The sequence below is a fragment of the Bos grunniens genome, chromosome 2 (genome assembly GCF_055505025.1).
Source record: "Bos grunniens cultivar Pamir isolate PY7600 chromosome 2, Bosgru_T2T1.0, whole genome shotgun sequence".
Classification (NCBI taxonomy): Eukaryota; Metazoa; Chordata; class Mammalia; order Artiodactyla; family Bovidae; genus Bos; species Bos grunniens.
Window position 1 is genome coordinate 117,497,391 of NC_141166.1, and position 26,222 is coordinate 117,523,612.

Sequence of the window (26,222 nt, forward strand, 5' to 3'; positions counted from 1 at the left end):
CTAATATAGAAAAATGAGAAACAAGTGACTATTTAATGTACAGGAATGCATGATCTGCATCACAAATAAATGATGGTATTACATGCAGGAAACCTAGCCAGATGGCTGTACATTAAAACACATGACTCCTTGAGAGATTTAAGTACAGGCAATTTGCTCAGATTTTCTGCAGGCCTGCTGCAGATTATATTAGGATAGGGAAAATAAGAGATTAAGTGCTTTATTTATTGAAAGTGTTCAGGTGAAGTCGGCACTTATTTAGGTATAATCTGAGGTCTATAAGAATTTAAATTGTCTCTTTGTTGGAATAAAAAATAAGAAGGGTAGTTGTCTTTTAAATGAAAGATTGTAAGGAGTATGATTGCCTGGTGAGCCTGTGGAAAATACAACTGCCTCTTGGTTCATAGTTTTCAGTTTTGCGAAGTTTTCCACTAGGCAAAAGCTAAAAATATTTTTGGACAAGTATGATAAAATGTTTCTTTATCTATTTAGGTTTTAATGAGTCTAGATAGCAAAGACATATGGAAATTCTAATGTGAAAAGAATTAATGTGTTGAGTGCTGTGCAAAATGGGGCCATTTTCACTGGTAAAATATTACATTTTTGTTTTTCAGCTTAAAGAAAGTGGTTATTGTACAGGTCATGAACCAGATTCCCTGGAATTCAGCACTGTGGGAGGATGGGTATCTACTCGAGCGTCAGGCATGAAGAAGAATATCTATGGCAATATTGAGGACTTGGTAAATTTTTTCTCATTACTATATAATAATTGATTGGTCAATAGAGATTATTATAAAGTTGTTAAGCTGTTAAAAATTGAGTTGAAGAGTCCCCTCAAAAGTATACCCCTTTTGATTATAATAACATTGACTATGCATTATAATCCAAACAGTTAAAAGACACAACTGTGGTCATTTAAGAATGCTTCTTTTTGAGTGAATGATATCTAAGCTTTGTAGATGTTTTATCTGACTTATAAATACATATAAATTTTATTTTTCAAGACTTAGAGCCTGAGTCTTCAACCCTACCAAGATTTTAGTCTATTTAGTTAGGTGGTCTGTCATTACTATTCTTTGGCCTTATGAGATATTTATTTTACTGAAAAAAAGTTTCTGTGTAGAATTAAAGAACCCAGTGGAAAATGTTCTAGTTAGTGTAATGTTTTTTGTACACATCACTTTTTTTTCACTGACCTGGTGTTATACTCTTGAGAGTGTGTGATAGGCATCCTGGCTAGGCATTCAGTATCATTTGTTCCATTTGTAGTTTGTACAGTGATTAATTGTGTGACCTTGTGCAAATTGTTTCACCTTTCTAAACTTCAATTTCCTATGGTATAAAATAGAACGTTGTTATTTGTTGTGTAGAATTGCTATGAGGAATAAAGGACATAAAATGAGAACTCTTAGTGGAATCCCTGGTATGTAATAGGTACTTCATTCATGTTAGTTCCCTTTGTCATCAATATTTTGATAACAATTTGAAAGATAATTTTTGAGACTATTAATGTGGTGTTCCTAACATTATTCTTAGAGCTGTTTAGCTTTGTTTTTCAACTCTAGCATTACAGTATTTTTATCATGTCTTTGTTGATAGAAATATCAAATTATATTATATTATAATATATTATAATATTATATTGATAAAATATATTGGTTCTTTGTAGTTAACACCCAACAATTTAAGACTTTGTCTATATAATGAACACTTTAAAAATATTTACATTATCTTTTTTTAATTGAAGATATTTTAGAAATCACATTTTTCATTTTGTAGTTAAGATAACAAATTCAGTTTCAGAGGACAGAATTTGATCCTTTTGCTATTGAATTATTAAAAGCTTTATCAAAGTTAAGCATATTTGATAGACTGCTACCTTTAGTACTGCTAAAGCATGTAATTTGTTTTAATCCTTTTTACAGTTACTTAAGGGCCACAAATTATAAGTACACATCTTAATATACTTATTTGCATGTTTATATCTAGTTTTAATTATAAAAAAGCATCATACTGTGTTTAATCAGCTCTTTAAACTATGTTATCAATACATTACCATGTATATGAGCATAGATTTGTATCATTAGTTTTAAAAACTGCATATAATTCTCTTTCATTGATAATTTGTGATTTAGTAAAGTAATTCCCTATAAAAAGTATTTAAGTTATTTTTTATTTAAAAATTATGGAAATAAATAAAGGGAAAAATATCCTTTGTAGTAATTTCTTTAGCATACATCTTTGATCATTTTCTTTGGGTAAGTTCCCAGAGTTTGAATTGTTCGATCAAGCATGTTTTTATGTCTTTGGACCCTTATAGCCAAGTTGCTCTTTAGAAATCTTGTGCCATTTGACAATCTTACTAGCACTATGAGAATGTTTGTTTTACTAGACCTTTTATTTATGTTTTTGTCATATAATTTTATATTTCTTTGTTAGTAAATGTAAACTTTTAAAATGTCCTATTGGCAATTTTTCTTTTTATTGTGTAAATAGTTTATTTACATCCTTTGTTCATTTCCTTCAACAATACATACTCTATTTTTATTTATCACATCCTAACAATGTGTTGGGTTTTACCTAACCATTTCTGAGTCAGATCTGAGGAACATATTTTGATTGACTCTCTCCCGACAATGATTTTCTCACATGTGTGAGACATATCTCACACATATCTCTCCTCCTCTTTTTAACTCAGTCACATCTCCCTCTTCATCCCAATTTTGGTATGATCAGAATTAATACTTCATTCTTTTCTACTGAGTGGATAAAGTAGATAAGTTGAAGGTGGGAATAAGACAAGAATAAATCTTTTCTTAGAATGCTAAGCATGTAAATAATGCTTGACGTGCATAATGGTGCTTCATAAATGTTAAATGAGTGAAAGAATGAACCCATTAAAATATGATCATTGCATATTTTTCCTGTTCTTTAGTTCTTTACCACATGGACAACCCTAGAGTAACTTTGGTTTAAAGAAATTGTTTTTCAATTTTAAGACTGTGAATATTCCTAGACCAATAACAATCTTAGAATATTTTTTCCCTCTTTTAAAGTTACATAAAATTTATTTTTAGTCTAATAATTACTAAAAGATACTAGAATTCTGAAGGGAATCACCATTTGTCACTTAAACCAATATTTTAAAAATAGTGTTTTATATAAATATATAGGGTGTGTGTACCCACACAAACAACATTCACTGACAGACATCTAGAATTTACATCATGCATTGTATTAAACAGGTGGTTCATATAAAAATGGTAACACCTAGAGGTATAATAGAAAAAAGCTGTCAAGGACCTCGAATGTCAACAGGCCCTGATATCCATCACTTCATCATGGGATCTGAAGGTAAATATAACTGCAAATTTATTATGAAAAAATACAGGTTAGTGATTCAACTTTGTAAAAATTTGTGATATTGTGATATCAGATTTTTGAAAGAAAGACATGTTTTGTATATTTAAAGAAAGGTGTTTTTTTAAGTTTTATTACTTTAATTTAGTACTTCATAAATTTTTATTATGAGAACATCTTATTAAACTTTCTCCTGCATTTTGCTTTTTTATGGTTTTAGAACCAGCTTAGTCCTTTTGGTGTTATTTTATTTTTCTTTTAGAAATATATTTTAGAAATATATTTTCTTTTAGAAATATATTTTAGAAATATATTTTCTTTTAGAAATATATTTTTCTTTTTGAATCAGTTTTAGCAGGAGTAGTTGTTAGGGTTTAAAATGGTTTGCTATAATATTTTATGGTGTGGTATTTTCTAATCTCTGAATTATCAAGAAGAAAGGATTAATAAAGTATTATCTTATTGTCTTTTGTCTTTCTATAATTTTATCTTTTGTTATTTGCTACTTGGTGTTTTAAGAAGTGGAATTTAAAATTCTCATCTCTTCAAACTTCTTGGTCTTTTATTTTTTTCGCTTAAGTCATGTCCTTTGCTTGGTTACTTAATACTGGGTAGGTTAGAATATAGTTTTTCATTTTATGCAAAACATTTAATTTCTGTATCTATCAGAAAAAACCAAAAACTAACCTTCCTTCTGGTTTGCAAACTGTTATGTAGGCACTGAATTTTATGGGTAAGGTGAAGTTAGGCATATTTTTCAGTTCTTAGGATGGTAGAGGGGGATAGTTATCCTTTAAATTTAGAGAAATAAAGTGTTTCTGTATTACCAGAGGAACTCATTAGTAATGTCAGAAGGTAGTACAAGTTGTCAAAAAGATTTTCAAAACATATAGCTATATTCATGGATAAAAGAGCACTTATAATAAGGATTTTTAGGGCATAATTCTAACTTCTGATGGTAGCATCAAGGAAAAAATTACAAATTATGTGTCTTAGTAATATACTGAAAGTCACCTATTAAGTTATGATGACCAATGGTAATAGCCTAGATATTTTTCATGATAATTAGTGACAAACTTTTGTCAAGGTATTTCACCAATTTACTCTTACTCTTTTTCTAGCAAACAGGTCAGTGTACTGTTAGGTGGAAAAACAGAACTGCAGTTTTGACGAGAAAAACAAAATGTTAAATTCCTTTAAAATAATAGAGTTCTCTAAAAAGTATAATTTTTGGAACTTCTCATATTAATGCATCATCTAAGAGTTAACTGAAAAAAATACAACTTTCTCCCATTAAATGTCAAATTGAATAATAGGTATTAAAACTGATAATTATTAGTTTTACTGTTGGTATATAGATAGTTGGAGTCAACCCTATAAATTATCTTTTCAAGTAACCACATCAGACATTTTTTTCTTCCATCAATTAGCATTTTAAAAATTCTGATTGCTAGGTACTGTGCTGGAACACTCAAGGACACAAGTAATAATTGACCATTATTAATAGAATAAGATAAATTCTATGATAGACATAAACAGAAGAGAAATACAGACAAAGGTCATATAGATGGGATCTTAGGCAGATTTCCTTTGAGGGGTTGTGCCTAAAATGGTCCTTGAAGAGTGATAAGGAGGAAATAATTCTAGACAGTTGCAGGAATAGGTGGGGAGGGAGTTGCCCTGCAGAGAGAACTGCATGTGAGCAGATTTACAAGTGAGAAAGTGCTGTGTCTGCCTTGTGAAGGTGCCAGGTTTTCAGTACAACTGGAACATAAGATTTAATTTTAGGGTGGAGTGGACTGTAGATTAGGGTGGAGTGGTAAGGATTACAGGGCGATTACAAGAGATAATCTGGTCTTTTATCCCTTTTAAAATAGTTTGAACTTTATCCAAAACACTGAGCTGCCTCGTACCTCAATAGTAAATTATTATATGAATTTAAGGAGAGCAAACTTATAATAAACTGTATATCTTTGCTTACTTTTTAAAAAGCATATGTACTAGGGTACATTACTGTATTTAAATGAGATTTTATTATAAAGATCCATGCAGAATGCCATACTGATTTAAGAGCATGAACTGTGAAATCTTTCAGACTTGGATTTTAGTCCTGGTTTTACCACTTATATTTTTGTGACTGTGTAAATTAGGTGATTCTCTGTGCCCAATGTCCTCAGCTGTAAAATGGGGATAATAAAAGTATCTGTATTCATAAGCCTTTTGGGAGGGTCAGATGAGATTATGCCACACAGTTTATAAGCAGATAGTAAGTACTCAGAAAATGTTAAATTTATTACTATTGTGGCTCTTCATTATTTTTGCATCAGTGATCTTTGTAAGTATATTTGTGGTCCCTGGTCACCATTTCTGTATGTATGTGAATATAGAGTCATCTTACTATAGGCCAGGAGACAGCTTGATTGAGAAGGTAAACTTCTGTGAAATCATATTCTTTAACAGTACTGTGCTTTCTGCTATTTTGAACTATCTCATAACCTCCTGCCTTAAATTTGAATCATACACTTTTCCTTGAGCTTTAGAAAGTATTTTCTTTTGCTGTAGTTAAATCATTTGATGACAGCCTTGAAAACATTATGTTTGTGTTAGTTGCTCAGTTGTATCCTACTCTTTGCGACCCCATGGACTGTGGCCCGCCAGGCTCCTCTGTCCATGGAATTCTCCAAGCAGGAATTCTGGATTGGGTTGTCATTCCCTTCTCCAGATCTTCCCAACCCAGGGATCAAACCCGGTCTCCTACACTGCAGGCAGATTCTTTACAGTCCGAGCCATGAGGGAAGTCATCTGATGACAACCTTGAAAGCATTACTGTTATAAAAAACCTATTTCCCCCTATCCTACTAAGTTCCACATGTGACTAACCAAGTTAAGTTTAATGTTTTTGTCTTGTTTTGTGTTATGAATTTTTCATAATTATTTTTTGGATAAGCAGCTTCCTCCCATTTTATACATTATATAAATTGATCAATATAATTAAAAATATAATAAAGCATTTGAAATGTTTTTTATTCTTTTCCTATATATGGAATTTACTAGTAATTTATAATGACTTGCTCTTTTATTTGAAAAATGGCTTAAAAGCACATTTTTATTTTTTAACTCATTGCCCACCCTTGTTTTAGTCTTTGCTCTAAAATGAAATGGATGAAATACTTACTTTTGGTTCTTCTGTGTCACTTTACTTCATCTTTTGGTTAAATAAAGCTCATCTTTTAGTAGATGTCCGCAGGAATGGCACATTTGTATATCCCATGAGTTCTGGAATCTTAACTATTTTCTGTGGCCTTGATACTTGCATGACAGCTTGAGTGACTTTCATGGGTCACACATTCTTTCCTTGTTTAAATACTATACCACTGTTGCTTTGGTTTTCTGTGCTGTTTTGAGGAATCTGATGCCAATTCTCTTGCCTTTTTGCCTAGAGGCACTGAGAGTGGTGGTGGTGGTGGTGTTGTTTTTCATTAAAGTTTATGTTACTTTTGCTCTGGTATCCAGGGGACCCTTTCTGTGTGTATATGCTGGTCTTCTTTTATTTCTGTAAAGGTTTTTGGGGGACTGTAGTGTTGAGTAGTAGGATTTGGGAGCACATTTCCCCCTTCCCTGCAGTGTTTTGATTTTTCTTTTGCAGGGATACCAATTATATGTTTGTCTGAGTTTCTTTGCTTGTTTGCCATTTCAGCCATGATTTTGCAAACTTCTCCCCTCAACTTCTTTCTTAATATCATTTTCATTCACTTGGTTATTTTCTTGCTTTTCTTCAATGCCCTCTATTAAGTTTTCATTTGAGTCTATTGTTTTTCCTCCTTGTAACCTAGTCTTCATTTTTGTTGTTCTGTTTCTTCCCTGAGTTTGGTCATCTTTTATTTCATTTCTTCTTGTTTTTTGTCCATTTATGTTTTTAGTGTTTATATTTCTAATTCAAGTGTTTTTTTTATATCCTCAAATGCTTATTTGACAATATTGAATTGAGTTTGAAAAGTTGTGTTACGGTTTTCTCCAGGATTGTTGTTTGTTTTGTTGGGGGGGCGGGGGGGCGGGGGGGGGGTCGGCGGCAATCTCATCAGTGGAAAAGCTTTTATTTGCATTTTCTGACCTTTCGTAGTAGTTTTGTTTGGGTTTGGTTTGCTTTTTCTCTGTTCCTGTTTATTGCCTGGAAAGCCCCCTACTTTGAGTGTTCTGTTCTGTCACTTATACTCTCTTTTGTGCTGTTTGCTTCAGGAATGGTGGTGTTTTTAGCCATGACATATCTTGTTTTTTATTTCTTTCAGATCTTTAATTTTTCTCCTAATTTTAGTCTTTCCCTTCACTACCTTGTCTCCAAGGAGTACTACACTACTTTCAGTTGATGCTTCTTTGAAAATACTTCCCCTGCTTCTCCAAGGGTATCATTTCTGGTTCCATCTTCACACCCCTCCAGGGTTATGGAGAGCCAGGGTTATAGATTAGATTACCAAGATTTATATAGTATTCGGGTTTATTGTTGCACTTTTTCTTTCTGGGGTTGATTTTGTGTCTGCCTCCTTTAAGTCCTCTGCTGCTTTTATTCTTTCTCAAGGAGTCTTAACGAGTCTTTCTTAAAGAGTCTTTCTTGAGTCTTCTAACCCTCCTCAACCACCACTCCTCACCCCTTACTCACTTTCTACTTGTAGCAGCTGGAAGATTGTAAAAGGTCTGTTGGAATTTTTACTTTTTATCTATACTTAGGAATAATTTGAAGATTATAGTATATTTTGTCTCCTTTTATTACTAAAGTATCTGTCCTGTGTGGTTTTCTGTGTTTTCCTTATTGATTTTCATGTTGAGGGTGGGGAGGAGTAGATTGAGAATCAAATGACTACCATTTTTTTCAGTCCTGAAGTCATCTGAAGGTATATTTTCAAATTATGAAAGATTTTATTTACTTCAAGCAAATACTTGCATTTTTATTAGATAGTAGTTGAAGCTTTCAGTTTTCTTAACATTATGTTTGAAACTGTAAAACAGGAAATTCTTAAATTTACAGCAGCATACTTTTATTGAAAAAGAAAAGTGAATGACATCTATGATGTCACTTAGCTATGGAGTTGTTTACAATTATATAAAATGGGTATAAAATATTACTATAATGTGCAAATAATCAAGTGATAGATAATCTTAAGTAGTTTTATATCATTCCACTGACATAAAATTCCCAGAGCAAAAGAATCAATAAATAATAAAGCTCAATAAAATAATCAGTAAGCCTAACAGAAATGAGCCTTTTGATGAAGGTTTTAATTGGATTAATTTGAATATACATCTGTGTGGAAGAACTGCCCTGAGTCAGAGTGCATTGGGGACTTGGATGGAGTTTCCTTTTAAAGTGGGGACCCCTTCAACCCCTACCTCCTGCTGCAGAACTCATAGCTAAATAGTTGCACAGACATGCCTTGGTCATTTCATTAATCTTGCAACAGTGCAAAGTCTCATTTTACTAATTTTTATTTTTTAATCTTACTTAGTGTTACAGTGGGTTTTACTGCTTTAGAGTACCTACTATACATATGAGGCAATACAGCTGTACAGAAATTTAGAGCATGGTCACTGCTTACCTAATACCTAGAATTTTGATGTAAAATTAGAATTTTAAAGTTTGCTAATGTTTTGTATGTGTGTGTGTAAACTTTTTGAGCAAGTAATTACATGTACATAACTCCTTGTTTAAAAAGATGACTCTGAAGTTTCCTTTGTTTTATTGAGATAGAATTTACACACTTCACCCATTTAAATTTTACAAAATTTACCCATTTAAAATGTATCCCTTAGAAGGGATAGTTCCTAGGGTTAGTGTTTGAGATTTTTTTCTGAGCTTAGGAGAGGTTCTTCCCACTGTTCCCCCTGGTTTTACTGAACAATAATTGACATGTATCACTGCATAAGTTTAAAGTGTACAGCATGATGGTTTGATTTACATGTATTGTGAAATGATTACCATAGTAGGTTTAGTTAACATCCATCATCTCATATAGATACAACAAAAAGAAAAGGAAAAAGAAAACTTGTCCTTGTAATAACTCTGGATCTACTTTCCAAACAACTTTCCTGTATATCATACAGCAGTGTTAACTGTGGTCCTTATGTTGTACATTACATTCCTGATACTTATTTATCTTATAACTGAAACTTTATACCTTTTGACCACTTCAATTCTTTCTTCCCCTGCCCTCGGTGACCATAAATCTGATGTCTTTTCTATAAGTTTGCTGTATGTTTATTGTTTATTTTTATTAGATTCCACATGCAAGTGAGATCATATCTATTTTTAATTCAGGTATTAAACAGGCCAATCTTGCAGAGCTGTTGTGATTTACAAATCAAAATAGGTTTGTGTTTGCTGTCTGAGTAGGAAATCATTTGTATGTGTGACAAGCATAATGTTGTATAATATAGTTTACTTTTTGTGGATTCATAGTAGTTTTTAACCTTGTATTATGTATTGATATTTTAGGTATATTATAAATTTATTGGAATCATTGTTTCTTGTGATATTTTTAACATTTCTAGTGTTATAATTAAGTTCTACAATTTCAGATTTCCCTTTTGTTCTTTGTTTCATGATTCTCAGAGAATTTACTTAATATTATTAGAAATAATTTATATCATTTGTACATTAGAAAGCACTGATTTGAAAAGCTTGGCTTTTTGAATACATTATTTTTAACCATGGTTATTCAAATATTTTAGCATAGATGTTTAAATCATATAGTTATATTTAACTTGTTTTTTTCCTCTCTGATTTGTCCTCCACTCCTCTGTGTGATAAAGAAAAGGACATATGTTTCATTAATGGTCCTCTTGTGCTAGCTATTTATGATAACTGATAACTTTTTTGTCTCTGAAATATTTGGGGTTTTTGTTCGTTTGTTTCTTTTTAGGACATCTGAATACTGTCTTTGTCTTTTCTTTTTATGAATTCTTAGGGAAAAAAGGCAAAGTGTGATAGTCTAATTTCTTCTGTCATCTTAAATGACATAGAAAATGTCATCTTAAATTCTCATAGAAAATTAGGTTCTTTTTGCCCCAGTAAATTGTCATAATAAAAATAGGCTCAAATATCAAAATATACCTTTGTTTGAATGCATATGAGGTATGCAAACCTGTTGCTTTTAAGATTTTTAAAAAAATTTTAACAGGTTTTATACTTTAAAAACTATTTTAAATTGACCTTCTTGGAGAAAGGTTGCCTTAAAATGTTTTAAAATATTTATACATAACTAAGAAAAATGTATTCCAAAGACCTCTTTTAAGAAATTATAAAATTTGCTTAGTTGTTTTTCTAGGAAGACTTGAGTAGCCATTATTCCCCATATAGAATAGATTAAATAGATTTAAATATGAGTAATAGAATAAATTATTAGAAAAAATAGATAAAATAATTTTAAATATGATTTAGAAAATTGGCATGTGATATATTGGATATTCCCCCTTCTTTTTCAGGAACTCTTGGTGTGATAACAGAAGCTACAATAAAAATCAGACCAATTCCTGAATACCAAAAGTATGGCTCAGTAGCTTTCCCTAATTTTGAACAAGGAGTAGCCTGTTTAAGAGAAATTGCAAAACAGGTAAAAACAAAAACAAAACCCCACCCATATATTATATTTTAAAAATTCTATTGCATAATTGATTTTGCTATGTCACATATAATCTTCATATTTAGTTGTGTTATATTTGTGGTTTTTACCCAGTTCTGTATGGAAAGGTAATGTTGTAAAATCATTCCTTTCAGTTCAGTTGCTATTTCTTTCCGTAATTATACACCTATTTCTTGATTTAAAGAATGCTATTTGATTTTAAGCCAAGGTAAGGTATGTACCTGGGTTGACGGCTTCAAATGATTCTGCCTTTTATTGAATGTTTTCTCAGGTTATTTTTGGGTAAGATATTTTGTGATTAATTGAAGTAATGTTGCATTTTTCTTAAATTAAGATATTTATTGAAATTAAAATAAATGGCTGAATATCAATAGCCCCCAAAAATAGAAATTAAATATATGTAATCAAACTTCATCAGTTCTTAGAATGTACTGCTACTAGGCCTTACTTGTTTATAATATTACCTAAGCTGTATCTTAAGTAACATAGTATAGTATATAGGAATATAACATATTTAGATATAAGCTAAGAAGAATTCCCACTTTCTCCTTTTTTGAAAAAAGGAATATATTGTCAAGGAATATATTGTTTTGAGTAAATGATGCCAAGTAACCTTATTTCTGTGTTTAGTTATATGTATTATTTTGGAAATTCTTGCATTTCTTTAGATATTTGGTCAATGGTTTGAGCTATAATGATTTGTGAAAAAATTTTATTTCAACATTTCCTAGCAGGGAGAAGGTCCAGCCTCTTCTTGCTTTCTCTGAACTCATAGAATTCTTTAATACTTCCCGTCAGCTATACCCACTTGAATTTTGAGTGCAAGGGAGCTCTCTTATGTGTGTGAGAGAGAGATATATATAGGTCAGCTTCCTGGTATCCAGAATAGGATGGAGGGAGGATCTGATGAGGAAAAGGAGTGGTATCTGGCAAGTGCTCCATATTCATTGTGGACTTCATAAGGTACTGGACCTTTCCTTCCTATCATCCCAAGAGAACCAAACCACTATTAATGTTTTAAAGAAATAAAATAAGTTAAAAAAATGTTATATTTCCCCACATATTTACCATTGCCAGTGTTCTTTTTCCATTCATTCAATCTTGTCTTCTGAGACAGTCGTTCTTAGAATTTCCCACTTTAAAAAGTCCAACTGTGTGATCACCTAATCTAACAGTTGACAAGGGTAATTTTTATAATCCCTGGTAGCTTCAGTTGCTTGTCGTTGGATTTCTTCTTCTCTCCTCAAGATTTAGCCATAGGCTGCTTGATGTTGGTTGTCTTACCCTTAGGTGAAGGGAGAGTTTTAAAAGAAGCGTGTGTAGTCTTGGAGTGAACATTCTTGAACTCGTAGTGGGTTACTTTGGTGATGTTAACGCAGAGGTGAATGTTGTTGAAATGCTTACATAAGAGCTCCTAATTCATTCAGACTTCAAGGATATTATGTTATGGTCAGAGAGCTAAAATATATAAGTATTATGCTGTGTTTACTAAAATAATGAGATGGCAATAATATTTATTATAAGTGAAATTATCAAGTAGAGGAGTGGAAATAAGTTTAAGAATAAATATTTGAGCACGGAGCAGTAAAGTTCTGTGTTCTGATAACTTGTTGCTAAAACCTTCCATCACTTAAAGGCCAAGGCCATCTTTAAATTTAAGATACCCCAGGTATTAAGAAGCAAAAGAAGTGCTTGAAGAGCCTTATGGTTTTTTTGCTTGTGAATTCATACCTAGAAGAATGGGAAACTAGGGGGTTTTTGTTATTCTTTATTTTTAAGAAAATAACCATAAATTCACCATTTAAAATCAAAATAAAATAAAATGTTTTCCATAAATAGATTGTATTTTCTGATTAATTTCAAATCTTCCTTAGTGAGATTTTTTTTTTATTCTAATGTTTTTACTTTGTACTGTAGTTTATTCTTTGCGTTAAGTACTTTAATTTATATTCACTTTTCATCTTACTCAAGCTTGACTATATCCCCTCCAAGAAGAGCTTTATTATTAAAGATACAGTCTATATTGTCTCTCTCATTCAGATTTTCAGTGATATGTTTTTAACTGGCCATTGTTGCCTGTTGCCTCCATTTTTTTTTGGTAAAGTAACTATGGATGCCAAATTAGATTTTTAAAAATAATTATAGAATTTATGAAATTAGTCAAATTTGTTTGTATTTTCAATAAAAGATTTTAATGAGGTTACACTCTATGTTGGCCAGCTCCACCCCTCACAATGTCTCCACTCTGCAGAACACAGATTTAGTAGACTTATCTTCGGAATAGAAGTAGACGTATTTTATGCTTGAGTGCTCTATTGCTTTTCCATATTACAAATACTTAAATGTAATTCTGTCTTAGGTTTCATTAATGAGAAATGGTGTACAAATTTGTCAAAATCCTGAACTTTTAATTTCACTAAAATTGGAAGTTAATTAAACATAAATAGTTGGTGGAATTTGATGCAGTTTTTGTTACAATTTAATATATTCCTGATAGAAAGTAACAGATAAAAGCCACTTGGGCTAATAAAAGGCAGGTGGTGAGGTTTTTCTTCATCATTGAGTAAGTCAATAAAAATTGCTCTTTAAAAAAAAAAATTGCTTGGGTATTCACAATATGACCATAATCTAAATTCACTATAGAAAACTATATTGGAGGTATCTCTCTCTCCCTCTCCCTCTCCCTCCCTCCCTCTCTCTCTCTCTCTCTCTCTCTCTCTCGGGATAAATAAAGGTGATGGTTGATTGAAATGTTCTTTCCACTCTAAAGTTTTAATAATTTTGTTCTGTATAATTAGTAATAGCAATTTTTAGAGACAAAAATACTGTGTAACTGGAAAGCTTGCCTTATCTTGAAACTGATTGAAAAGCCTAGATAGGTATTTCATTCTCAAATATTGCTCTTATGAATGAAACAACGGCTGAGAGTAGTCAATGGGATTTGGAGATATTCCACTATTTGGGGAACCTGCATTTTTACTCTTGTTATACTGCACATATAGAGGGACATTAATATCTATCTGCCTTTCCTGGAAATGAGTAAGTGTATTATGGTTTACACACATTTTATATTAGTTTATAGAGTATGCAAACTGCATGTGTCAAGAATAGTACTGTATGCTGCCCTGCCTTGTAACAGTATTTTCACACAGAAAAAGTGAGAAAATGATCAGGTTTTGGCACTAGTCATTCAATTTGTGATTGGAAAGTTCAGTTGATAGCAAGAGAACTAAGATCCATTAAAATAGATGGTACATGGTTTACGATTGTGCCAAAGTCTTGATTGAATAATGAGTTGGCTGCTTGTAATTCCTCACTGTCATTTCATAGCATTTCCATTTTTGCACTGTTTGCAGACTCAAGTTGCATTTGAAATGGGAAACTATGTTGGTTGAGTATCTTTTGAAAAGGAGTGGACGTGATTGTTCACAAATAGCCAAGTGCGCTCTGTGTATATTTTTTATCACTATTCTTACTGAAGGAAATGAATTAAGCAACTTTATACTGGCAGCAGCAGGATTCTATTAAGGTCGCTCATCTGATCTTTGTCCATGGGAGGAATTGCCCTCTTGCAGTACTTCAGTGCCTTGTGAGGAGCTAGAAAGGAAGATTTAGTGTAAGATTAATGTGATTCTGCCTCATAAGTGGCAGTCCAGTAGAATCTCCAGCTTTACTCAGTAGATGGGTAAGTGGCTTTTATGATTTTCTCAGAGAATAGATTTCCTACAGTAGCCTCTCAAGGGGGGAAAGTTGTGTTTTTTAATCAGAATATTAGTGTCATGTGATATTTTTCTGTTTTGTTTTAAAATGACAAGTATCTTTTTACAAGATGTGAAGGGAACACTGAGTGTTGAAACAAGTTCAAAAGCAGTTTTTAAAGTTTGGGATCTTCCCCCCATCCCCTGCCAATAAAAACTTAAGCATACCTCATGATATTGAGAGAGGACCAGTTTGTTTGATTATGAGGAAACATTGTGTGTGTGTGCATGGATTAGTACGAATTCCTCCGAAAACTATTTCTCAGTATCAGAACTAGGTTTTTAGAATTACAGATTAAAAGATAGCTTTTTTTTTTTTCCTTTTGAGGATGGTGGCGTTTTCTACCTGCCATCACTTTTATTTTAAACAATTTTAAACTGATAGTATTTTTTTCTAGTGAATTTATACTGTAATTTCATAAGATATACATCATTCTTTTCTAACACTTCAGACTGTTAAATTCTGAATTGTTCTGTTTTCAACTTGATTTATCCTGTAGGGGTTCAAATAAATTGAAAGGAGTTAGGTTCAGCACTTAACACTGTAAAACATTTAAAGCTTATTTATATTCAGTGATAATTCTTGGAAGATGGTTACATATAGAAAATGAGATTGTTATTTTAAATCGTTTTTTTGATGTCATGTTTTTGTCCTTCTGAAGCAGAGAGAATAACCTAGCAAAATGCTTGGTTAACTGGAGTTTTTATTGTGTGATCCAGCAAAATGTATCAGACTTGAGGATAGTTAGGAGACATGCTGTAATCACTACACTGTTGCTAAACTGCAGATGTAAAGTTACCACCAGGAGACTGTTTGGCATTAACTTTTGGCCTTTCCCTTAACTAACTGGAAGGAGATATCTATCTTGCATTATGCATTTGTTTCATTCTTTAAAACCAAGAGATAATTCTCTTGTTAAAAGAGTTCTTGTTTACAATGTAGACTCCTAGCTGGAAGCCTGTATATCATTTCCAACAGGACTAACCAGTTTACCAGTAGCCTTAAATATTGCATGGTTTCATCTGTGGTGTCAGTTCTGATACATTAGTCAGAGGAAGAAATAATTTTGTCTACATTTTAAGCTTTTATACCTAGGAATTTGTATTTAAGAGAATTCTCTTCTTTATATATCCTTGTTTGAACTTATAAAAATTAACGTATTGATTATGTGCATGCAAAGTCACTTCAGTCGTATCTGACTATGTGACCCGTGGACTGTAGCCTGCCAGGCTCCTCTGTCCATGGGATTCTCCAGGCAAGAATACTGGAGTGGATTGCCATTTCCTTTTCCAGGGGATCTTCCCAATATATTATTTAAATTAATATTAATTATTTTATTGTGAGTTTTTCTGTGAGAGAGTATGCTTTTAACTTTATTTCTAACACAGTACAGTTGATATTATGTAAATTAAACAGACATAGTTCCTGTCTTGTAATAGTCACCAAAGGTAAAATTTTCTGTATTTGATAAAATTTTCTGTACTTAAATGTTTCTATAACTGTGTTCAAGGGGTTTGGTATTGAAGCATTAACTTCTGAAATAGTGTGGATTAGCAGACTATCTCCAGAATAGTTTTAAGGCTCAGGAACTTGGGCCATTCTAGAGTCTATACTGGGCTTCCCTGGTGGCTCAGAGGTTAAAGCATCTGCCTGCAATGCAGGAGACCTGGGTTCGATCCCTGGGTTGGGAAGATCCCTGGAGAAGGAAATGGCAACCCACTCCACTATTCTTGCCTGGAGAATCCCATGGACGGAGGAGCCTGGAGGGCTACAGTCCACGGGGTCCCAAAGAGTGGGACATGACTGAGCGACTTCACGTTCACTTTCAGAATCTATACTGAACGTTTGATTTACTCCTTGGAGGAAAAAACCTTTTCGGTTCAAAGGATTCATTTTTTAACCTTGATACCAGTGCTTTATTTTATAGTTTATGAAGTTAGAAGAAATCATGTAGACAAATGAAACTTGTTAATACTGAATTTCTTTAGCTGGTAACTAGTAAACTAAGATACCTCTTCTAACAGAATGTCTCATCTGAAGTGCAAGTTCTGTTTTTCCTTGTGACAAGGAAGAAATACGACTTAGTTCCTTGAAAACAAAATTTGCAGAAAACTTTTGATGTATTTCTTACAGGGACTATTTTTCAGAAAAAATGGTTAGATTGAGAAAGAGATTGCTTTTTAAGTTGTCGGGAATTCTGTTAAATAAGATTAGAGTGGTTGTTTTTTTTTTTTTATTTTTCAAGTTATATATTCAAGTAAATTCCTGGTTGTAGCATCATTAAAGGGAAGAAGTTGCCAGCAACTGGACTTAGTGAATCTTATACCCATGCTTTGAAGTCAGGTTATTTATTTCTTCTTTGCTTAGATACAACAAAGATATGGATATTTCTTTGTTAGTCCATACTGGGTTTCCTGTATCTTTTTAGACTATTTACTAAGGATAAAGTACAGATCAGGTGTCATACACATGAGTTTGAGCAAACTCCGGGAGATAGTGAAGGACAGGGAAGCCTGGTATGCTGCATGCAGTCTGTGGGGTCACAAAGAGTTGGACTCGACTTAGGTACTGAACAACAACAGGTGTCATGAGAGATTTTAGTCAGAGCGCATTTATCATAATAAGAATGAAATCAGTTTATTTCATTAATTCCACTTAAAGTAAGCCGTTTTTGTTTGAGTGTTCCTTAAGTGCCCTGAATGTATCATTTACCCAACATTAAAGTTACTTGGGGAAAATATTCCCTCTCAGGTTAGTTCTGATCACCTACCACCAGGGGTCACTTTAACTCAAGGACCCCTTTTCTTCTTGCCTTGTCTATGGAATATTCTAGCAGAGTGTAATTGAATAGCATGAGTATGAACTTAGACCTCAAATTCTCAAAATCATCGGAATTTATGATGTCTTTAACTATTAAAGGAGATGTTTTGAGTTTTTCTTAACTTACCAAAGTAGTTGTATAGCAATTGAAACATAATCCAGTCTTAACTATAGATATAGTAACTCAGCTTGCATGTTGTTCTTTAAGAATAGTAATACTGTTTTGCTCTTTTGATTACAAGCACTTCTATTTAATTAGGATGTCATGATTTAAAATGTTTTGATTTAAAATTCTAAGAAACTTTTCCTCCTTTGTAGTTTTAGAATGCTGAATAGTGATTTACAAATTATCAATTGCCAGAGAATCTAAAGTAGTCTTGCTATGTTTTAATCTGAGTGTCTTTGCTTATGAGAATTTACTTGTGACAATAACTGAAAAACTCTATTCACTGACTTTTTAAAAAAATGTGCCACTGTTAAAACATGAGATTTAATAAAGCTATTGGTTTGATTTTGATAACTAAAAAAAAAAAAAACCACTTGAAATTGAATTTAGTATTTATCATTCAAAAAGCTTTCTTTAGCTTTTTATTCTTTTGGATAGTATTAGTCTGCAACCATTCACTTTGCTTCAGTATGAATAGGAACCGTGGATGACTGACTAGTTTATATGACTCAGCTGTCAAGTTAAAATCATGTTTAGGATAATTGAATATCAGTTGCTATATGTAGCAAGTACCCTGAAACAAGTTTTGTGCTATTTTTTTTCAACTTTTTAATTTGAAAATTTTAAGCATACAGAAACTTTGAAAGAATTTCAAAGTTGCAGTGACCACCTGTATATTCATCTAATATATACAAAAAATACTAACTCTTTGCTCTGTTTTATATACTTGTGTATTTTTCCCTGACCATTTGAAATTAAGTTGCATTATGACATTTGGCTTCTGAATACTTTAGCATATGTCTTCTGAAAATAAAGGTGTTCTTATGTCATGTCTAGGAAGATCAGCAATAATTTTTTCCTTGTATTTTTTATTAATTTTTAAATCTCTATATAAATTTTAAAGATTGCTTTCCATTATAGCTCTTACAAAGCATTGGCTATATTCCCATGTTATACATCCAATGCGTCCTTGAACCTATCTTACGCAGTAGTTTGTGCCTCCCACTTCTCCACCTCTGTTTCACCTCCTCCCAGCTGATAACCACTAATTTGTTCTCTATTATGAGTCCAGAAGTAATTTCTTAATCCCGTCTAGTGTTATTCTATAATCAATTATTCCAGTTGTCCCCAAAATGTATTTTGTGGTTAGTCTTTTCAAACTAAGATTTCATCAAGGCCTACATATCATATTTTAGTTGTTTGAGATTGAATTCCACTAGTTTACTATAAATGTAATATATTAATCCTTTTTTCATTTTCCGATATATGTGTGCCTATGTGGGGTGTTTTCATTATTAACACCTGCTATAAATACAGATGGAATAGAATCTGGGTGGCAGTAAGAGGTAGAACTTACAGGTCATTGGTAGGAGTTTAAAAGTTTTCTTTTTTTTAATAAAACTGAGTTCTTTCTTACATTTTACTGGTGTGCTTAAGCCTAAACATATAAATATGTATGTTAAGTGATATTCTATTTCTTTTATGAAGAAAAGAAATTTTGTCTCCTCAGGTTTTGTATGTTTTATTCAAAGTTGATGTGCCTGTTTTAATAAAAACATTTCAGGAAAATTGATTTTCCTTCAGTAGTTTGGAAACTGGTAATGTTTTTAGAAGCACTAACTCAACTACAAAGATACCTTTATACCAAGATTTGAAAGTACTCAGATTGTAGATTTTTATTTTATAAATATTATACTTTATCAATACTACAAAATAGCAAATAAGTGGGTTTTCATGTAATTTTTCTTTCAAATATGACTTTAAAGCTCTGCGTGAAAGTGTGTTTACCTGTTATGTTTTATTGTTTGAGGCTATGTGGTTTATTTGAAATATTATTCATCTAGCAGTCAGAATATCTTGGTCCTAGTTCTACCTTACTCTTTTACAATCATCTAACCTCAGGCAAGTCTTTAATCCCTTTGGTTCTTATGTTCTCATCTGTAAAATGGCGGTAATATGAGTTCTGCTACTTTGACAAGGTTATTTCTTGTTTCTTATATCAAATAAAGACATGAAAGTGGCTTGTACACAATAGGATTCTATAAAATGTAAGGCAATAGGTTATTGTTATGCTAAGTATATAAAATTACCTGGTATTGTTCGTTAGATTTGGCAGTGACTTTTTAAAAATATAGATTATATTATCCCTTTACTATCAAGGGCGAGTAAATAAATTATGCGTGCGTGCATGCTCAGTCGTGTCCAACTCTTTGCAACCCATGGACTGTAGATTGCCAGGCTCCTCAGTCCATTGGATTTTCCAGGCAAGAATACTGGAGTTGGTTGCCATTTCCTCCTCCAGGAGATTTTCCCAACCCAGGGATCAAATCTGCATCTCCTGTTTCTCCTGCATTGCTGGCAAATTCTTTACTGCTTAAGCCATAGGGGAAGTCTCGTGCATTGGTAGGCAGATTCTTCACCATCTGAGCCACCAGGGAAGTCCAATTAAATTATACAATGTCCAAAATAAGAACCTAACCATTTTGTTGTGTAAAATAAAATATATATTATGAATGGTTTTATAAAATTAAGTATTTGTTCAGTTAAAAGCACATAATCGCAAAAATGTTATAGCACAGTTAAGGTATAAAAGTTTTGTTCTTTCGAATGATTCTCATAAATTTTAACATTGTGTTAATACAAATTTATTGATAAATGTTATTCAGGAGATAAATGTTTAAAAACTCTGTCAGTCAAAATTTTGTAGTCTGAAAGCAGCTTCATTTAAAAAAATTTTTAGAATGTGTCTGTATTTGTTTGTCTGCACTGGGTCTTAGATGTGGCATGCAGGATCTAGTTCCCTGACCAGGGATCAAACCCAGGCCCCAGGCATTGGGAGCATTGAGTCTTAGCCGGTGGACTACCAGGGAAGTCCCTGAAAGCAGCTTCTTGGTGGGAGTTTAACCATATTAAAAAGTTCCATAGAATATAAAAATCAAGTTTAGAGTGAAGCTCACTTTAGTTCTCTGGGAAAACTGTAGCTAATTTAAACCTTGTTAGTGTTTGTATGATAGCGTAGCATCACAGAATTTATATGAATATTTCCTTTTGTCATTTCTCTTTCCTGCAGCTTTCACTGTGTGTCTAGACTAACATAACACTGGTGTAGATATCTTAGATACATAATATTATGCTTCAGATTTTGTTGCTGTTTTCATCCAGGTAACCTTGAAAGAATTCTGGACATTGAGAGTTTTTCTATTTAAAATGAATAGAAACAAGTCCTAGAGTTATCTATGAAGACATCACAGTTAAATTTTTAAAGTAGTTTGCCTCACATAAACACCGCCGTCTCCCTCATTTTAGCAGAGTATACGAGTCTAATGACACATTATAGTTCATAAATGGCATAATACTCTAGGCTTGATTTTAGTCCTATAAATTTTCTACTTTGTTTTAAAATAATCCACTCTGAAGCCTAATACTTGCGTTAGGTATAGCTATTTCCACAGGTCTTTGCTGAGCATTTAGCAGATGTTGCAAATAAAGATCTGGCAACATATGTATGTATGTATGCATTATATACATAGATTTCTCCTCTCCACATGTTTTATAGAAGCATTTAATGTTTTATTTGTTGTCATAAAATTATATAAAAAGTTAAGATTTTTTTCCCCATATGTATCTTTAGGAATTAAGCTCTTGATCTCAAATACAAAAAGGTGACTTTCATTTTCTAACTGTTTAGACTCTTTACCATATTAACTTTGTATCACATTTTTTTTCTCTTTAAAACAGAGATGTGCTCCTGCATCTATTCGCCTAATGGACAACGAGCAGTTTCATTTTGGTGAGTAAGGAATGGTGCTTTTAAAATCAGCACTCTAAGCCACAAAAATTTATGAAACACCAGTTATGTGCCAGAAGGAAGACTTGAGTGCAGAGCTGGAAAAATAAATGTCATAGCTCCTAGTCTTCAGGAAGCTGTCAGTCTAATGAGGACAGATAATTATATAAATGAATAAGTGCAGGAGTATTAGATGATATGAAAGACTGTACTGAATACCCTGGGGTGCAAATGAAGTAGGTGGATCCTACTTGATTTTGCATAAGATTGGGATAGAGAGCGGGGAAAGCCTTCTTGAAGGAGTCATGCTTAAACTAAATCTTAAAACGTGAATAAAAGTTTGCCTGAGACCATCTCTTCTTTCTTACCAAATTTTTCTTCACTTGTCAACTAAAAATATGGTATCATAAACCTCTGAAGTGTTTGAACTTCAGATCATTCAGTGTGAATCAAAAAGAGGCTAATGTGAGTGCGGTTACAGAAGATAAAGCCAAATGGGTAGACTAGGGCTTTGCAGGATAGATTTGGGTTTTCTCTTGTCCACAGAGGGAAATCTTTGTAGAGGGAATAGAATAAATCAGCTTTACATCTTAGAAAGCTCATTCTGTTAGCATTATGCAGAATGGATTAGAATGGTGCAAGTGTGGAGGAGGAGTTTAAAGGTTTAAAGAGGCAAATATTGAGGGCTAAACCTTGTTTAAGGCAGTGGCAATGGAGATGGAAAGTAAGGAATAGATTTTCCAAAGAACAGTTTGCCAACTGGATGTGGAATGTTAAATAAAGGGAAGCATTTAGGGCAACTCTTGATATCTGATTGATTGATTAATTGGATGCATTGAATAATAGTCTAGAAGAAGAAATGATGATTCTGGGGAAAAGACATTACAATGGGTTGTGTTTAAGGTGCCCATGGGATATTTGGGTGGAGAATTCAGTAACAGTTAACCATGTTTCTCTTTCTTCCTATTTTGCTTGAAGTCTTAAACTTTCTAACACAATTTATTATCTTACCGATTTTAGTTTTATTGCTTTTGAGTTTTTCTATATGCTGAAATTTATTTTTTTATCTAATGTAGTATATTTATAAAATTTATTTATTTATGAAATTTAGTTTGGGATTTAAGTTTATAGAATTTAAGTACCCTCAAAATAGTCCTAGAATGATTGCTCAATAATAATTACTAGAGGCTGTTAGGCAGGCTTTTGTTTGGTCTAAGAGTAGCTTAAATTTTTATTTAGCGAAGAATGATTATCATAATTATATAGAAATTGAACTAAGGAATTCAGATTGACAACATAGAAAATGTTTTAAAATCATAAGTCACAGCTTTCATTTTTTTTTTCCTTTTTTCTTTAAATTGGAGGATAATTGCTTTACAATATTGTGTTGGTTCTGCCATGTATCAACATAAGTCAGCCATGGGTATACATATGTCCCCTTTCCTAAGTCACAGCTTTCATTTCTTTAAGTAAATTTCTTTCAGAATATCTGTACTACTGATAAAAGTTTAAGATAAATGTGTCCTATAAATGATGAAATTTAATATAATAATTAAATGAAAACTAAGCCACCTGTGTGTCTGGCTTGCATTCAGAGACCTAGGTATTAAGAGAACCATGTGTCTGTCTGATTGATAAGACTGTATTATCCATTTATATGCTAGTATTGTAGTAAACTGTTTTGGACATTGACCTTAGTAAAATTAATTATGTGGGCAGATTTTATTTATAACTGAGACCTATCAGTTCAGTTCAGTTCAGTTGCTTAGTCGTGTCCAACTCTTTGCGACCCTCCCTGTCCATTACCAACTCCCGGAGTTCACTCAAACTCATGTCCATTGAGTCAATGATGCCATCCAGCCATCTCATCCTCTGTCGTCCCCTTCTCCTCCTGCCCCCAATCCCTCCCAGCATCAGAGTCTTTTCCAGTGAGTCAGCTCTTCGCATGAGGTGGCCAAAGTACTGGAGTTTCAGCTTTAGCATCATTCCTTCCAAAGAACACCCAGGACTGACCTCCTTTAGAATGGACTGGTTGGATCTCTTTTCAGTCCAAGGGAATATCAAGAGTCTTCTCCAACACCACAGTTCAAAAGCATCAATTCTTCGGCGCTCAGCTTTCTTCACAGTCCAACTCTCACATCCATACATGAACACAGGAAAAACCACAGCCTTGACTAGATGGACCTTTGTTGGCAAATGTCTCTGCTTTTCAATATGCTATCTAGGTTGGTCATAACTTTCCTTCCAAGAAGTAAGCGTCTTTTAATTTCATGGCTGCAGTCACCATCTGCAGTGATTTTGGAACCCAAAAAAATAAAGTCTGACACTGTTTCCACTGTTTCCCCATCTATTTCCCATGAAGTGATGGGCCCAGATGCCATGATCTTAGTTTTCTGAATGTTGAGCTTTAAGCCAACTTTTTCACTCTCCACTTTCACTTTCATCAAGAGGCTTTTTAGTTTCTCTTCATTTTCTGCCATAAGGGTTGTGTCATCTGCATATCTGAGGTTATTGATATTTCTCCTGGCAATCTTGATTCCAGCTTGTGCTTCTTCCAGCCCAGCGTTTCTCATGATGTACTCTGTATATAAGTTAAATAAGCAGGGTGACAGTATACAGCCTTGACGTACTCCTTTTCCTATTTGGAACCAGTCTGTTGTTCCATGTCCAGTTCTAACTGTTCCTTCCTGCCCTGCATACAGGTTTCTCAAGAGGCAGGTCAGGTGGTCTGGTATTCCCATCTCTTTCAGAATTTTCCACAGTTTATTGTGATCCACACAGTCCAAGGCTTTGGTATAGTCAATAAAGCAGAAATAGATGTTTTTCTGGAACTCTCTTGCTTTTTTGATGATCCAGCAGATGTTGGCAATTTGATCTCTGGTTCCTCTGCCTTTTCTAAAACCAGCTTGAACTTCTGGAAGTTCACGGTTCACATATTGCTCAAGCTTGGCTTTGAGAATTTTGAGCATTACTTTACTAGCGTGTGAAATGAGTGCAATTGTTCGGTAGTTTGAGCACTCTTTGGCATTGCCTTTCTTTGGGATTGGAATGAAAACTGACCTTTTCCAGTCCTGTGGCCACTGCTGAGTTTTCCAAATTTGCTGGCATATTGAGCGCAGCACTTTCACAGCATCATCTTCCAGGATTTGAAATAGCTCAACTGGAATTTCCACCACCTCCACTAGCTTTGTTCGTAGTGATGCTTCCTAAGGCCCACTTGACTTCACATTCCAGGTTGTCTGGCTCTAGGTGAGTGATCTAGGCTGTGCTTTGCTGGAGCAACCATGAAGAGATACTCACGTCCAAGGTATGAGAAACCTAAGTAAGACAGTAGGTGTTGCGAGAGGCATCAGAGGGCAGACACACGAACCATAATCACAGAAAACTAGTCAATCTAATCCTACGGACCACAGCCTTGTCTAACTCAATGAAACTGAGACCTATAACAATTTTTAAAAAGTTTCAAAGCAAAGATCCTTCTGGCTGCCTGCCATCCCTGTTCCACGTTCTGGTAACTATACCTTGGAACATGCTCTAAGATTGGGTCTACCCTCTTTAGTCTTCCTCTCTAGTCTTTAGTGTGTCTCCTCTCCCTCTGCCCTTTACTTGGCCACCAGTACAGATTTGATCTTGTGTCTTTGCTGTCTATAACCTTTATGATTTCTCAGTATTCACTGAAGCCTTCCCTCCTATATATCTTGCCATGGATTCATGATCAATCAATTAAAGAATAACTCTTAGCACAGCAAGAGGTGTCCAAGACCTTGTACCAGCCATGTGACTGACTGGTCGATATTTGTACCATATTGGTTGTTAATAGAGCACAAACCTTACTATTAATTGTTAATATTTTTATTATCACCCCTTCTCCTGACCTGACTCTTAATATATTGAAATGATATGTTTTCAGTATATTGAAATGATACATATCATTAAGTACACTGAAATTATCTACAAATTTTCCCTGTGAACTAACATTTGTCACATTTAGGAGCTGTTTCTTGTTCATTTATATGTGTCCTGTATCTATCACATAACAGGCGCTTACATGTTGATTGACTTAATCATCAAATTAGCCCTGGAGGAGGAAATGGCAACCCACTCCAATATTCTTGCCTGGAGACTCTCATGGACAGAGGAGCCTGGCAGGCTGCAATCTACAGGGTCACACAGAGTCGGACATGGTTGAAGTGTCTTCACATGCACACATGCAAGCACATTGTCAAGGACTTCTCTGGTGGCTCAGATGGTAAAGAATCAGCCCGCAATGCAGGAGACCCCTGGTTTGATCCCTGGGTCAGTCTTGAGTCAGGAAGATTCCTAGAGAAGGGAATGACAACCCATTCTAGTATTCTTGCCTGGAGAATTTCATGGACAGAGGAGCCTGGTGGGCTACAGTCCATGGGGTCATAAAGAGTTAGACATGACTGAGTGACTTAACACTTTCACTAAGCACATTATCCGTAGCACACAGCCATCCCTCAAAACTGTATTTCCAATTTATAAACAATTCAATAGCTAAATATTTTGGGTATAGTCCACAAGTTACATGTAGTAGAGCTAGGGTTGAACCCAGATCTGTCTGACTCCAAAGCCCGTGACTTTTTCTAATGCTTCAGAGCACTTCTTTGAAACAGGGATTTATTGAATCCTTTAAAACTATTTAATTAACACTGTAACAATAACAAAATTCACTAAT

The 26,222-nt window shown here is 33.5% G+C and overlaps 1 protein-coding gene across 4 annotated transcripts in view; it reads left to right on the plus strand.

Moving 5' to 3' along the window:
• Nucleotides 1-26,222, plus strand: part of AGPS (alkylglycerone phosphate synthase) — a 128,937-nt gene that overhangs the window by 59,781 nt on the left and 42,934 nt on the right. For all 4 annotated transcript variants that reach the window (XM_086359957.1, XM_086359962.1, XM_086359973.1 and 1 more), the window contains 4 exons: nucleotides 615-740; nucleotides 3,246-3,354; nucleotides 10,834-10,961; nucleotides 21,475-21,526. In XM_086359957.1, coding sequence (XP_086216083.1) covers nucleotides 615-740; nucleotides 3,246-3,354; nucleotides 10,834-10,961; nucleotides 21,475-21,526 — 415 coding nt within the window. The remainder of the gene's footprint in view (nucleotides 1-614; nucleotides 741-3,245; nucleotides 3,355-10,833; nucleotides 10,962-21,474; nucleotides 21,527-26,222) is intronic.